The following is a 16371-nucleotide window of genomic DNA, read 5'->3' as shown; positions in this document are numbered from 1 at the left end:
GGCAGAATAGGAGTTTATAATCTAACTGGGGAGACAGAATGAATTCATAGTGGTAAACAGTTCAGTGTAATATGAATTATACAGTTATAAGGATTATAAAGTCTCAGAGCAAGGAGTACTCACAGAGGAGATGGGTGATCTAGGATTTCATTATGTCAAATGTGGTAAGAAATAAACAGGCAGAGAGCAGTAGATAAGAAACTACAAAAAGGGTTGGCATGTATATAAAGGATAGCTGGTTGGAGTGGTGAAGGAAAGCTTTACCACTTAATGAGCTTTAAAGGCCAAGCTAACAAGTTTGGATTCCACTGTTTAGGTATCAAGAAGAATTTAGGAATGTGCTAATCCAGTTAGCTCATAGTTTCCCACATTTGCTCAATCCATTCTTCCCACTTAACATGAGCTCCTCACTCTTCACTGCTTCTTCAAGATCCAAGAACTTCAAGGCAGGACCAATGCCTCCTCTGTGAAGTATTCTCTGACCACTAAGGCTCACTGTAATTTCTCTGCTGATCTTTAAGCATCAATGCCTGTTTATCCAAGCAATATTACATTATTAATAGGTTATGTTCTTTATCTCTTCAAGTACTATCTAATTAGGCTATAATCTACTTGGGGTTTGGACCAGGTCTCATATTTCTTTGTGCTACCCACTGCATCTAGTTCAGTGCTTTACAAGTTGCTGGAACTCAATAAGCAATTGGACTTACAACAAGGCAGAACTCAAGGAAATTCATGCTGATGGAGTTCAAAGACACTGTGCACAATAGGAAATGAGCTTAGGAATATCCGTGGGCCAAGTTAACACCAAATTATAGATGGAAAAAGCTATTTGTTTTTCTAATTAGAAGCTTTCTCTTTTAATTATGTCAAAGAAAAGTCTCAGCTAATGCTAATATGTTTTTGATTATCACCCCTTTTGAACAGCAGGAGCATTTCTTATACTCAGAACTTTACAGTCGACAGTACTTTAGCTACATTGCTGGCTTGCCAAAGTGACAGTCACCATCAAAATTGAGGAGCTGAGCCAGATCACTTAAATCTCTCCGAGTCTTTTGTGATTTCATGTCAACAATTAAATTCTTTACCAACCCACTCACCAAACTCCCTTCCCAGCCTGCTGCCCTGTCAAAGCTGTCAGTATCACTATAGACCAGAAACTTTGGGATCTTCATGAAATTGTTTCTCTTGGTCTGTCCACTCCTCTTTTCATCCGTATATGTTATATATAGTATGTTCTAAATACTAACTCAATTTTATGTATTTCTTTCTTTGAAACAATTTCCAACTTTATTCCTTGCTTTTTATTCTTCTTGTCATCACACTTCAGGTCTATTAATTTCTCTAATTTGGGTGTCTTATCTCCATTTATCAGCCTATAAAATGACTATAGCAAAAACTGTTGATTTGGAAATAAAACTGGGTCCAACCAAGACCAAAGTTCTGTAAACTGTGTAAACTGCTTGGAGAGTTCTTTTTTTTTTTTTTTTTAAAGATTTTATTTTTATTTATTCATAGAGACACACGCACACAGAGAGGCAGAGACACAGGCAGAGGGAGAAGCAGGCTCCATGCAGGGAGCCCAACGTGGGACTCGATCCCGGATCTTTGGGATCACGCCCTGGACTGAAGGTGGCACTAAACCACTGAGCCACTGGGGCTGCCCTGCTTGGAGAATTCTGTCTGAGTTGATATAGACCTGACATCCTGACGGGATGGTAAATTTATCTGTGGTTCCTCTGAGGTCTGGTATATAGGTTGAGTGTCTTTTGAGAAATCAGTTTCAAAAAATAGGAAGGGGAAGGATGATCAATTGGTATCTTGGAAAATGAAGCAGAATGTATTTTTAATAACTCAGAGATTATAAGCTTTCAAATTAATAATAGTTCAGGTTTATACACAAAAGACATGGTGTACAATGGGAAATGAGCTCAGGAGTACCCGTGGGCCAAGTTAGCTTTATGAAAAACTTTAAATTCCAACAAGAAGCCCAAATTTCAAAAAAATGAGACAATGCAGTAAATATACAATGGAATACTAATCTGCCACAAGAAAAGGAGATCTTACATATTTGCAACAACATGGATGGACATAGAGGATATAATGCTAAGTAAAGTAAGTCAATCAGAAAAAGACAAATACCATGAGTTCACTTATATGGAATTTAAGAAACAAAAAGAAAAAGAGACAAATAAATAGGCTCTTAAATACAGAGAACTGGTGTTTTCCAGAGGGGTGGGATGAAATTGATAAAGAAGATCAAGTGTACACTTATCTTGATGAGCGCTGAGTAATGTACATAATTGTTGAATCATATTGTACACCTAAAACTGATATAAACCATATGTTAATTGTGCTTCAATAATAATTTAAAAAAAGGGAGAATGTTATCTTCAAAAATCATGTGTAGGGTGTTATATGGGTTGTTGAATCATATTGTACACCTAAAACTGATATAACATATATAATGTTATAACATTATATAACATATATAATGTTAATTGTGCTTCAATAATAATTTAAAAAAAGAGAGAATGTTATCTTCAAAAATCATGTGTGGGGTGCCTGATTGTAATTTATTAATTAAATGGTTTTGGTTTGACAGATCTAAGATTTTGGTAACTAATGATTAATAATTATAATATGTACTGATGTTTATTCCTTTATAAGCTTATTATCCTAATACCAAAACCAGACAAAGGCATCACAAGAAGACTACAGACCAATATCCTTTATGAATATAGAGGTAAAAATCTTAATAAAAAAATATGAACAAACTGAAGCCCGCAACAAATAAAAAGAATTAAATACCATGACCAAGTGGGATTTACCTCAAGAACACACGGTTAACATCTTAAAAATAATATAGTACTCTGTACTAATAAATGACAAAAACATGGTATTTGACAAAATCCCAAACCCTTCTATTCAACAAACTAAGAACAGAAGGAAAATTCTTCAACATGACAGGTGGCATCTATGAAAAAGCCACAACTAACATTATACTTAGTGGTGAAAGGCTTTCCTTCTAAGAGAACAAGAGAAGGATGACCACCCTTGCCACTTCTATTCAATATTGTACTGGAGATTCTCCTACTTAGGACAATTAGACAAGAACAGTAACAAAAAAAAGGATTCAGATTGGAAAGAAAAACAATTTGTAGATTACATGGTCTTGCCTATAGAAAATCCTAAGGAGTCCACTAAAAAAAAACTATTAGAAGAAATGAGTTTAGCAAAGTTGCAGGATACGAGATCAAAAGATGAGAAGTAGTTGTATTTACATACACCAACAATAAATATTCTAAAAATGAAATTGTTTTCTCATTTAAAATGGCATCAGGAGAATAAAATACTTAGGTACAAATTTAACAAATGTGCAAATCTGTACCCTAAAAACTAAAAACATCTTGAAAAAGAAAAGCAAAGCTGGAGGCATCACAATTCTGGACTTCAAGTTGTATTACAAAGCTGTTGTCATCAAAACGGTATGGTACTGGCAAAAAAACACATATAGATCAATGGACTAGAACAGAAAACCCAGAAATAAACCTACAACACTCTGGCCAATTAATCCTTAACAAAGCAGGAAAGGCTATCCAATGGGAAAGAGTCTCTTCAACAAATGATGTTGGGAAAACTGGACAGCTGCATGCAACATAATGAAATGGAGCCACTTTCTTACATCAAACGCAAAAATTAATTAAAAATGGATTAAAGAGCTAAATATGAGACCTGAAACCAGAAAAATCCTTGAGGAGAACACAGGCAGTAACCTTTTTGACATTAGCTGTAACAATTTCTTTCTAGATGTGTCTCCTGAGGCAAGGGAAACAAAGGCAAAAATAAACTATTGGGACTTCATCAAAATAAAAAGCTTCTGCAAAGCAAAGGAAATAACCAACAAAACTAAAAGGCAACCTATGGAATGTGAGAAGATATTTGCAAATGACATATATGATTAAGGGTTAGTATCCAAAATCTATAGATAACTGACAAAACTTAACTCCCCCACAAAATGAATAATCCAGTTAAAAATGGGCAGAAATCTTTCCAAAGATGATATATATATGGTCAACAGATACATGAAAAGATGCTCAACACCACTGATCATTTGGGAAATACAAATCAAAACTACAACGAGAAAAAAGAAAAAAAAAAAACTACAATGAGATATCATCTTACACCTGTCAGAACAGAATGGCTAAAGTCAACAACAGAAGAACAGGTGTTGGTAAGGATGTGGGGAAAGAAAAACTTTCTTACGCTGTTGGTGGGAATGCAAACTGGTACAGCTACTTTAGAAAACTATAGTATAGAGATTCTTCAAAGATTTAATAACAGAACTACCCTATGATCCAGCGATTGCACTACCAGGTATTTACCCAAAGAATACAAAAATATTAACTCAAAGGGATACACACACTCTAATGTTTACAGCAACATTATCTACAATAGCCAAATTATATGACAGCCCAAGTGTCCATTGACTGATAAATGGATAAAGATGTGGTTGATATACACAATGGAATATTGCTTAGCCATAAAAAGAATGAAATCTTGTCATTTTGCAACAACACAAGTGGAGCTAGAGATTGTTATGCTAAGGTAAAATATGTCAAACAAAGAAAGATAAATACCTTATGATTTCACTCATGTGGAACTTAAAAAAACAAAACAGCGGCACCTTGATGGCTCAGTTGGTTAAGCATCTGACTCTGAATCTTTGCTCAGGTCATGATCATCTTGGGGTCGTAACATCAGCCCCACGTGGGACTCTGTGCTCAGTGGGGAGGCTGCTTGGGATTCTCCTTCTCCCTCTGCCCCTTCCCTGGTTCATACATGTGCACATGCCCTCTTTCTCTCTCTCTCAAATAAATAAATAATCTTAAAAAAAAAAAAACACAAAATGGGCACCCGTTTTGACTCAGTTGGTTAAACATCTGCCTTTGGCTCAGATCATGATTCTGGGGTTCTAGGATTGAGCCCCACATTGGGCTTCCTGCTCAGCAGAGAGTCTGCTTCTCCCTCTTCCTCTCCTTGTGCTCTCTCTCTCAAATAAATAAATACAATATTAAAAAAAAAAACACAAAACAAATGAGCAAAGGGGGAAAAAAAAGAGAGGGGTACACCAAGAAACTATAGAGAACAAATCGATGGTTTCCAGAGGGGAGGTGAGTGGGGGGATGAGCTAAATAGGTGGTTGGAATTAAGGAGTGCACTCGTGATGAGCAGGGTGTATGGAAGTGCTGAATCACTAAATTGTATACCTAAAACTAATATTACACTGTATGTTAACCAGTTGGAATTTAAATAAAAACTTAAAAAATCCCTATTCAAAATGCCAACTGGCTTCTTTATAGAAATTGACAAAATTGATTTTAAAATTCATGTGGAAATTCAAAGGATCCTGAATAGCCAAAACAACCTCAAAAAAGAAGAAAGTTGGAGGTTAGAGGATTCACACTTCCCAATTTCAAAACTTACCACAAAGCTACAATAATCAAGGTTGTGATACTGCCCCAAGGATGGGCATATATAAATTAATGGAATAGTATTGCAGAGTCCAGACAGAAACCAATACATTTTTGGTCAACTGATTTTCAGCAAGGGTATCAATATCATTCAGTGGGGGAGATGGTGTTGTAACAACTGTATATCCACATGCAAAAGAATGAAGTTGAGTATCTACCTCATACCATATACAAAGATTAACTCAAGATGAATCAAGAGACCCAAAGGTAAGAGTTAAAACTATAAAATTCTCAGGAGAAAACACAAGAGTAAATTCTTATGATCAAGAGACAAGAGGAAGAGTAGATAAACTGGACTATATAAAACTTTGAAATTTCTTGTCACAAATGTTACTGCCAAGAAAGTGAAAAGACAACCTTTGGAATAGGAGAAAATATTTGCAAATCTTTTGTGTAAGTTACTACACATCCAGATAATATATGAAGAATCCTTGCAACTTAATAAAAAGACAAAGCAATTAAAAGACAGGCATAGGATTTGAATAGACATTTCCTAAAAAGGCTATCCAAGTGGCCAATAAGCGCATAAAAAAGGTAACTCAACATCATTAGCCAGAGCTACAAAGAAAAAGCATTTCACATCCACTAAGATGGCTATACTCAAAATATAGACAAGTGTTGGTGAACATGTGGGGAAATTCGGTCCCTTATACTTTGCTGGTGGAAGTGTAAAATGATGTAGCTATTGTGGAAAATAATTTGGTTATCACATGACCCAGCAAGTCTTCCTTGGTATATGCTCAGGAGAGCTGAAAACATGTCCATACAAAAATTTGTATGAATGTTAGGTGAAAGAAACTATTTACAAAAGACCACATATTGTAGGATTCTATTTATATAAAATCTCCAGAAGAGACAAACCTATAGAAACAGGAAGACTAGTTGCCTAGGGCTTGGGGAAGTGGGTGAGGAAAAGAAGATTGACTGCCAGTGAGTACAGGGTTTCTTTCTGGGTTAATGAAAACGTTCTCAAAATAGCTTGTGATCTTGCTAAAAACTACTGAATTGTATACTTTAAATGGATAACTTTTATGATATATATCTTAATAAAGCTATTTTAAAAAAGAATCCTTTGGGACGCCTGGATGGCTAGGCGGTTGGGCATCTGTCTTTGGCTCAGGGTTTGGTCCTGGTCCTGGGATCAGGTTCCGCATCGGGTCCCCTGCTTCTCCCTCTGCCTGTGTCTCTGCCTCTCTCTGTGGGTCTCTCATGAATAAATAAAATCTTAAAAAAAAATCCTTTATTATGTGAGGATCAGCATGTCAAGGAAGAACTATGTCCATTTAGGACTACACATTTTTTTCCCCTTAGAAATGTTTAACAGGAATACATTATTTTATTTTATTTTTTTAAAGATTTTATTTATTTATTCATGAGAGACGGGGGCGGGGGGGGGGGAGAGAGAGAGAGAGAGAGAGAGAGAGAGAGAGAGAGAGACGCAGAGGGAGAAGCAGACTCCATGCAGGGAGCCTGATGTGGGATTCGATCCCAGGACTCCAGGATTACTACCTGGGTGGAAGGCAGGTGCCAAACCGCTAAGCCACCCAGGGATCCCCGGAATACATTATTTTAAGTGACAGTTTTATTTATTACTGTGATAATTAACCCACACTTGTGCTTACTACTACTTTGTGTGTGTGTGTGTGCTTACTTTTAATTCCAAGAAGTTAATTTCTAGATTTGGAAATGAAAGGATCTTTAAACATTTTGCTAGTCACCTTTTTTGGATACTGCACAATTTGGACACTCATGTGCTGTATTATATTAAAAAAAATTCCTTGTCCAAAGTGAGACTTTTTTTCAGGCTGAGGGATTAGTGATAATAATCTTAATGGCTACACTGAGGAATTTTCAGTTTTAGATTCAACAACCAGGTATTCAGAGACCTATATAAAAAATAAAAATAAATGGAAGTTCTCCAAGAATCAACAGAATCTACCAGATGCGAAACCAAAGACAGGAATAATGGTTAACTATATCTCCATGGACAGAACGTGGATAACTATATCTCCCCTAGGTTCTAAATAATGTCCACTTTTTATTTAGTTATCACATCACTCTAATTAAAAAAAAAAAAAAAAAAAAGGAAACCCCTTGTAAAAATTTTAGTTATTTCAGAGAGAAAGTCTATGCATAAACAGGGAGAGGGAGAAGCAGGCTCCTTGCCAAGCAGGGAGCCTGATGTGGGGCTGGATGCTAGGACACTGGCTGGGAACATGACTTGAGCCTAAGGCAGATGCTTACCTGTGAGCCAGTCACTCACAACTCCAAGAAGAAACTGGCTTTAGTTTAAGTCATGTAAATTAAGTGAGTGACTTTTCATTTTCAGCTTATTCATGACTATGCAGCTACATAAATCTTAGAGAGTAACTTCAGTGAATTTATATCAGATCAGTTTCTCCTTAAAAATTAAGGCTCTACAGAGTGTACACACACGCGCGCACACACACACACACGGCTCCATTCATCAAATGAAGCAGTGTGTTTTAATGATTCAAATCCCTCTAGTCCTTGCACTTCATTCAGTGTTTAATTCCTTCGTATATATAGTAAATGTTTCTAAAGTACGTCAAAACCAGTGATTTAACCTTCAAAGGGAAACTTTCCTTATATTTCTAAGTAATACACCAGCACCGTAAGCACATGTCAAAGAATATTCATGGAGTAGTGGAAAGCAATCAGCTTTGGAACCATACAGAATCTGAGTTCAAATCCTAGTTCAATCACAAATGAAAAAAGCTCTATGGGTCTTGGTTTTCTGTCTGTGCATTGGAGATAAATGAATATTTTGTCGCACTCTTGTGAAAATTTAAACATATAAAAATAATTTGGTACAAGGTCTTCACTTCAGCATTTGTGATATTTGTTTTGGGCCCAAAAATCAGAACTCTGTAGTTTTCTCGAAATGAGTTTAGTACTACAGTTCAGTTTGTTTTTAATGTGCTTAACACTTTTTTGTAAAATAGAAAATAGTTTCCTTCAAATCCTACAAAGTGACCTGCCATACACTTGTCTAAGGTGAAGTAATAATCTAATACCAACATGCATTTTGGAGAAATCTGAGATAGTAAAACCATCTATGTTCGCAAGTGTTCACCATTCACTCTCCCTCCTTATCAGCCTAATCTAAAATACAATTCTTTCAGAATCAAATAGCATCTCTTAAAACAAAACAGAAACAAATAGCATCTCTAATTACATATTCGTGTTTCAAAGTTTATCACCAGAGACCTGTTTTTCCATGATTCTTTTTAAAAGTAGGTTCCATGACCAGTATGGAGTCCAACACAGGGCTTGAACTCTCGACCCTGAGATCAAGACCTGACCTGAGATCAGAGTCAGATGCTTAACTGACTGAGCCCCCAGGCACCCCTCCATGATTCTAGATTTTGTAGTGCTGTATAGGAGAAGGAATCTGAATGTTTTGACCTTCTAGAGGTATTAATTTGTATCCAACAATCAAAGGGAAAAACTTGCTTTAAAAAAAATCCAAATAACTAAATTTAGAATTAAATGAACTGGCTGATTTGAAATATCTGTTATATAAACTAAAATGTTTATATATAAGTGTGTTCACAATAGTTTTACCTCATTAGAAATCAGCATTCCACATTTTCTAGGGTTTAACTTTTGAAAACGTACTTCATATTTTTCTTCTGCCTCTTTAATAGAGAAATTAAGTTATTTAACTTACTTAAGGTACTATATAAGGTCTGTAAAGACAAGTAATTAATAACAATTTCAGGAAATATACCTTTATAATCTATCTGTGTAACATCAAAAAAGGATGACAAACCTACAGAACAATTTATAAAAGCTCAAGTAGGTTATTTCAGTTTCAGTTCCTTTCCCTAAAAGAAAATGAGGATAGAAATTTTCTGACACCACAGAAAATTCTACAAAGGAGGGTCAAGTTGGCTGACTTATCACCCTCTGAAGGAACCTATCCTGACCACTCTATTTTTTCCAACTGCAATCCCTCCCAATCCCTCCTGCTCAATGGCCCACCCCCATGGCTTTTAACATTTTCTAAACTTAGTTATACTGTTTATTTTTTATCCTGACTCCAACCACACACTAAAAGGTGGCTCCAAAAGGACGGGGATTTTTGTTTTGCACTCTGATGTAGCCTGAATGCCCACAATAGTGTCTAACAAATAGTAGGAGCTCAAGAAATAATTACTAAATGACTGAATGAGGATACACAACAGATAAGAAAAACAAGCATATTCGTGTGCCACTTAAAAAAGATTAATTCTCCAGATCAGATTGAGAACATTCCTGAATAATGATTAAACATCCCACCACTTCAGATTACTCAGCTCACATTTCCCTTCAAGACCCTACCTGCCTGAGTGCGTTCCTATGGCCACCACTGTGCCACTTGGATGAAAATCTGCACAGTGTCCTGGTTCCTAGAAGAGAGACAGACAGCTGTTGGGGAGTACATGAGAAAGTCTCCCTAGATCTATGGGAATAGTGGCAAAAACATCTGAAAATAATTGGTTTTATATAAACATGGAATTCTGATCAATTTTATTGTAGCCAATGAAAAATACCACATGGATATGAGAGGAAAAAGAATTCCAGAGCAGGAAGGGGTATGTTGGCAAAGTGAGGGAAAAGGACGGCCAACTTGTGGCTAGGCAGTGGGAGGGTAAGGATAATCACAACAAACATGTATACAGTTCTTTAGTCTGCAAAGAACGTATATACACCTTTGGGTAGAAAAGGTGGATGTCTGGGTTGGGTAGGGAGAAAATATAGTAAGAGATCAAATCCAAAAGAAGACAGGAGAATCCGTTAGTGAGCAGCAACACCGCCAGAGGCACAAACATTTCTGTTACAATTTAATGCTCCATAAATATGTCAAATCTTCTTTATTTTTTTCTATTGAAACTGACAGAAAAACTGAGCTTTTGCCCTAATTTGCTTCTTGAGAGTGGGATCATGTTACAATTTGTGACTAAACATTCTTCCCTACCTCATCCCCTTTACTGAACTGTATAAATACACTTGGTTTTAACCAATGCTGTTCTTTCTCCTTTGCTGCTCCCAACTGCCAGTTTAGGGAGTTTCTGTGGGGAGATTATAATCACATTTTGCTTTACTCACATCTACAAGCCTGGTCCATTCTAGCCTGTGATCCACTGAGTTCCACATGCACACCTGTCTGTCCTGAGCACATGTCAAGAGCAAATCTTTGAAGGGATGTGTGGCAAGACCCCAAAGCTCATCTGTATGACCCTGAAAATGAAATATATCCATTGTTATAAGAAACAGAGGGTATCATCAAAAATATAGAGTTAATGGTTAAAATCACACATCTTACCTGTACTTCTATTTGGAAGCCATCATTAAATGTTCCCCGTAAAATGAAGTTTCGTGATGTGCCTACTAAAAACTGATCTGTCTTTCCTTCTGCTACAGCTCTGATTGTCCCATACTGATCAGGAACCTAAAAAATAAATTTATAAAGTCACCATACACATAACAACATGTATTAATTACTACCTGAAGACTGCATTTTTAGCTGTAAGCAATTATGGGGTAATAAATGACAGAATTTCAAATCTAAAAGTCACATGGTAATATTATACTAATAAGTTTATTTGTTCAGACAATTACATTGTATAACACAAGTTATAATGCATTATATCAACATTCTGTGCTTTAGTCAATTTAAAATTTGTTTTATATGTCTTCAAGAGCTAAGCATTAGAAGTAGGGGAAAAAGGAAAAAGTTCTATTAGACCACATGAAAAATGTGGTCTGGTTTTGTTACTCACCAGTTATTTTAGGTACATCATTTTGTGTAAGACAATTTTATCTATAATATGGGGAAATAATATATACCCTACCTATTCCTGATTATTATAAGGATGAAAATGTAAGAGTAACACATGTGAAATTTGTTAACTAAAAAGCAACATATTGCAAAGTGTTATAACTGTTCTTCATAGGACTCCTTGGGAGATCAAGCTCACTTAATGCACTGCATGGTATACTCGAAGTGAATGGTGTATTAATAAGATAATAAACCCAAGCAATAGCCCTGAAAGAATGCAACTCTTTAGAGAGGAGGACCCAAAGGGACTCCTAAAAGCACAAATAATTGAATTCTGACAGTAATCCAAACTAATGTTAGAAATGGCAAAAGGAGGAATAAATCAGAAGGTGTAGCTTTTTATAGGATATGAATTATCTGTGGAAAAAAAAAAGTAGTAAAGGAAGTGGCATTTCCACTATAAACTTAATTGTGATAAAGTGACTCTTCTGACTTCCTTGTCTTTTTGGAAATAAAACCCAAGAGCAGTACTATTGGGATCCTTCTTTTTAGAAAAAATGTTATCCAGAAAACATACTATGTGTTGAAAACACAGAGAATAAATTCAAAATTTAAGTCACAAAAAAAAATAGAAGCAATACTAAACTCTCTGAAATTTGCCCTTGCTTTGAGAATCACTGACTTACAGAATACTATACTTAACCATTTCACGTCTGGAGACAATTCAATTGGCAAACTTTCCCTGAGCACATAAAACTTGTCATATTGTGGATATACTTGGTGCATAACATAGAGCAGACACATACATAGATAATTAGTGATTATTATTAAGTCCTCGGTTTAAAACATTATTTTTAATTTTAAAATCAAACTGGCTATTTTTTACACCTTAGAGTTGGATACTGTATCTGGTGAATTTTTGTTGAATTTTAAGTATGCAAGATTATATTTTTGGATCACTAAAAAGTAATCTCAGAAATAAAAACTTAGTCTCCCCAGTATACATATATATTTTTACTTTTTCAAATTTTGTCAAATGAATGGTCCTTTTTTCGAAATGATAAAAACATGCACCACTTTCCCAGGAAAGTGTGTTAACTTCATGTGAAATGAAAGGTAAGCATTTAGAGGACTTAAGATTTTAAAATCTTCATGTTGTTTCATTCTTACCTCTATTTCTCTTTCAGGATTCAAATCATGATCCCACAGAATTATTTTTCTGTCTTTCCCTCCTCCAGTTAGTAACATTCCATTTCTCATCTGACAAAGTGTGAACACACTGCCATCATGAGCTTTGATTTGTTTGCTGATCTGATAAACACCTAATAAGATGAAAGAAAAATAAAAACACTAGTGATATTTTCCATCAGACTTTAGTGTCTTTTTGGAAGAAAACTTTATAGAGTCAATAATCAAAAGTTCCTCCTTCTGCATTCAAGTCAATATTTAGTTACTCTGAAAACATTTCAAAATATTTCTTACAAAAAGAGGGATCCCTGGGTGGCGCAGCGGTTTGGCGCCTGCCTTTGGCCCAGGGCGCGATCCTGGAGACCCGGGATCGAATCCCACGTCGGGCTCCCGGTGCATGGAGCCTGCTTCTCCTTCTGCCTATGTCTCTGCCTCTCTCTCTCTCTCTCTCTGTGTGACTATCATAAATAAATAAAAATTAAAAAAAAATATTTCTTACAAAAAGAGAAGCTGAAGTAGTGATAATTCCACAGACAACAGAGGATATGAGCTTCAGAACTTACTATTTCTTATAATCATCCTATATGGTAGGTAGGGTAGGTATTACTCTTCTGATTGATTTAAAAGATTTTACTTATTTATTCATGAGACACAGAAAGAGAGAGGCAGAGACCTAGGCAGAGGGAGAAGCAGGCTCCATGCAGGGAGCCTGATGTGGAACTTGATCCTGGAACTCCAGGATCATGTCCTGACCTGAAGGCAGACGCTCAACTGCTGAGCCACCCAGGTGTCCCTACTCTTCTGATTTTAGAGGTGAGGACACAGAGGTATTTAAGTGGCTTAGCCAATACCACATAGTTAGTGACAAAGCTGTGATGAGGATTCACATCTTCACTCAATGTTCCTTTAAACTTCCCCCAAAGTCTTCATTTCCTGCTGAGGTAACAGCTATGATATTTAATATTTATTTATTTATTTTTTTTTGATATTTAATATTTAATATCCATTGCTGACACGGAGGTCTTCTGCTCTGCCAACAATTGCCCCCTTTACTTGCGAAGAAATGGAGGAGGACTAGGAAAGGTATTGAGGTGGAAGTAGGCACTGGTAGCCTGAAGCAGTGGTTTTTGATCAACTAGAGAAGTATTTTAAAAACTGGTCTGGCTGTACCAATGCGATGGTTGAATGATAGCCCAGCTTTCTTATATGCCCATAGCACTTTATAAGTATCCAGGAGGGACAAGACAGGTCCATAAAAAAATATTTTCAATAAAGTCCACGTGAAGATTAAAAAAATTAAAAACCAACAAAAATTATTTATATACATACAATTGGCCCTTGAATAACAGAAGGGTTAGGTGTGCCAACCCCTTGTGTAGTCAAAAATCTGTATATAGCTTTTGACTCCCCAAACTTAACTACTAACAGCCTACTGTTGACAGGAAGCCTTACTGATAATATCAATAGTTGATTAACACATATTTTGTATGTTGTATTATATACTTACTGTATCCTTCCAATAAAGCTAGAAAAAATATTAAGAAAAATTTAAGAGGGGCACCCTGGGTAGCTCAGTTGGTTAAGCTTCTGCCTTCAGCTTGGGTCATGATCTTAGAGTCCTTGGGATCGAGCCCAACATTGGGCTCCCTGTTCAGTGGGGAGTTCGCTTCTCCCTCTAACCCCTCCCCCTGCCCTTTTGCTCTCTCTCAAATAAATAAAATCTTTAAAAAAGAATGCATTTACAGTATTGTAAAAAATGTGTATATGAGTTGATCCATGCAATTCAAACCCACCTTGTTCAAGGGTCAACTATGTATGTGTGTATATTTTATATAATCAGACCCTCTTTTTTATTTTTTAAGTAGGCTCCATGCCCAATGTAGGGCTCAGACTCACAATCCCAAGATCAAGAGTGACATGCTCCACTGACAGCACCAGCCAGGCACCTGTCAGATCCTCTTTCTTCAGGGCGAGGATAAGATTTAAGTACTCAAACTATAACCACTTCATTTCCTGAGAACTTTTTCTCTGGTATTTATGATACTGTAACTCAAAGAACTTCTTTATCTGGCTAGGGAGCCTGACATAGCAAGAGTAAAAGCTCTTTGGAAGATACCTGGTAGAATTAATTAGGTTAAAAATGGGAAGGTACTGCTTTGTTTCAATATGGCCAAAGTCAATGAATAGATCTTAAATCACTTGCAAAAGTGAAAAAAAATTACAAGCTTAAAAATTATTCACTGGGAGAAATGGGTGAAGATGGTTAAAAGGCAGACTTCTACTTAGAAGATAAGTAAGATAAATAAGTTCTTGGTATTTATTTTAAATTTTTAAGATTTTATTTATTTCAGAGTACCAAAGAAGAAGGGAAGGTGAGAGCGAGAAGCAGACTCCCCTGAGCAGGGTATCTGACACGGGGTCAATCCTGGGACTCTAGGATCATGACCTTAGCATAAGGCAGATGCTTAATTGAGCCACCCAGGTGCCCCCATTAAGTTCTTGGAATTTACACATAACATGGTGATTACAGTTAACAATACTGTATTATACATCTGAAAGTTAAGCTAGGAGTAGACCTTAAAATTTCTCCTCAAAAGAGAAAAATCTGTAACTGTGAGGTGATGGATATAAACAAAACGTACTGTGGTAGTCTTTTTGCAATATAAACATATATCAAACCAAATCAAATCATTATGCTATATACTTTAAATGTATACCAAGTTATATGCCAATTATATCTCAATAAAACTGAAAAAATTCATTTTCTAGACTGTCCATCAGCTGGATGGATAAACAAAATATGGTATGTTCATAATATGTAATAATATTATTCAGCCATAAAAAGGAATAAGGTACTGATACATTCCTGAAAACATTAAGGTTCCAATAAAAGAAGCCAGTCACAAAGTACCATATATTGTATAATTCAATTTATGTGAAATGTCCAAAACCATAGAGACCCAAAGTAGACAACTAGTTACTAGAGGCCAACGGGAGGGAGAAATGGGAAATGACTGCATTATAATGGGCCCAACGTTTGTTTTTGGGGTGATGAAATGTTTGGAAATTAGATAGTGGTGATGGGTGTAAAACTTCGTGAATGTACTAAAAATCACTTAATTGTACATTTTGAAAGGGTAAATTATATGGTATGTGAACTACATCTCAATAAAGCTGTTACTGAGACTGTTCACTTTTAGCTGCCACTTTATTTAAAAATTAAATAGTCCTAAAATTTGTAGGACTTTGGTATTCTTGAAAAAAGAATGCAACAGCTAACTCTAAAAATTACTCAGTGTGAGGGAGCTAGTGATACAGGTATTTAATAAGTGGGTATATTTGGCAGGGAGATAGGAAAGGGCTTGCCTGATTTGGAGTAGAGCTTGCTCGAATCAGCAGAGCTGGGAGCAGAACTCCAACAAACCTGTTATTCATATCAACTGCTCAGCTTACGTCAACTTTCATCACCTAAAAATACTTTGAACACCACTACAATTGTGTCTGGTAAGATAGCCAGACAATGATCTATCATGGCTCAGATGTGACCAAGAGAGAAAGACATGGGAAAGATGTAATTTTTTTTTTTTTTAAAGTAGGTTCCATACCCAGCATGGAGCCCAGTATAGGGCTTGAACTCATGATCCTGAAGATCAAGACATAAACTGAGATCAAGAGTTGGACGCTTAACTGACTGAGCACCCAGTCACCCTGAAGCGTGACATTTTAAAGAGTACTGTTGGCTTTGTTTGGGCATTTAAAAAAAAGGGGGGGGGGGCTTGCTTTCTTATGAATAGTCAAATTAACAAGTAGTATGAAAGTATTATGGTACCATGCAAGAAATTACAAAAAGCAGAGATGTGG

At 36.1% G+C, this 16371-nt stretch overlaps 1 protein-coding gene across 4 annotated transcripts in view; it reads right to left on the bottom strand.

Annotated features, from left to right (window-relative positions):
* Positions 1-16371, bottom strand: part of EML4 (EMAP like 4) — a 160885-nt gene that overhangs the window by 22833 nt on the left and 121681 nt on the right. For all 4 annotated transcript variants that reach the window (XM_038561347.1, XM_038561348.1, XM_038561349.1 and 1 more), the window contains 4 exons: positions 12493-12644; positions 10867-10992; positions 10650-10781; positions 9882-9949 (listed from right to left, as the gene is read on the bottom strand). In XM_038561347.1, coding sequence (XP_038417275.1) covers positions 9882-9949; positions 10650-10781; positions 10867-10992; positions 12493-12644 — 478 coding nt within the window. The remainder of the gene's footprint in view (positions 1-9881; positions 9950-10649; positions 10782-10866; positions 10993-12492; positions 12645-16371) is intronic.

Source organism: Canis lupus, chromosome 17, assembly GCF_011100685.1.
Source record: "Canis lupus familiaris isolate Mischka breed German Shepherd chromosome 17, alternate assembly UU_Cfam_GSD_1.0, whole genome shotgun sequence".
NCBI lineage: Eukaryota > Metazoa > Chordata > Mammalia > Carnivora > Canidae > Canis > Canis lupus.
The sequence above is the reverse complement of the archived record's forward strand: the minus strand, read 5'-3'. Positions and strand labels throughout refer to the sequence as shown.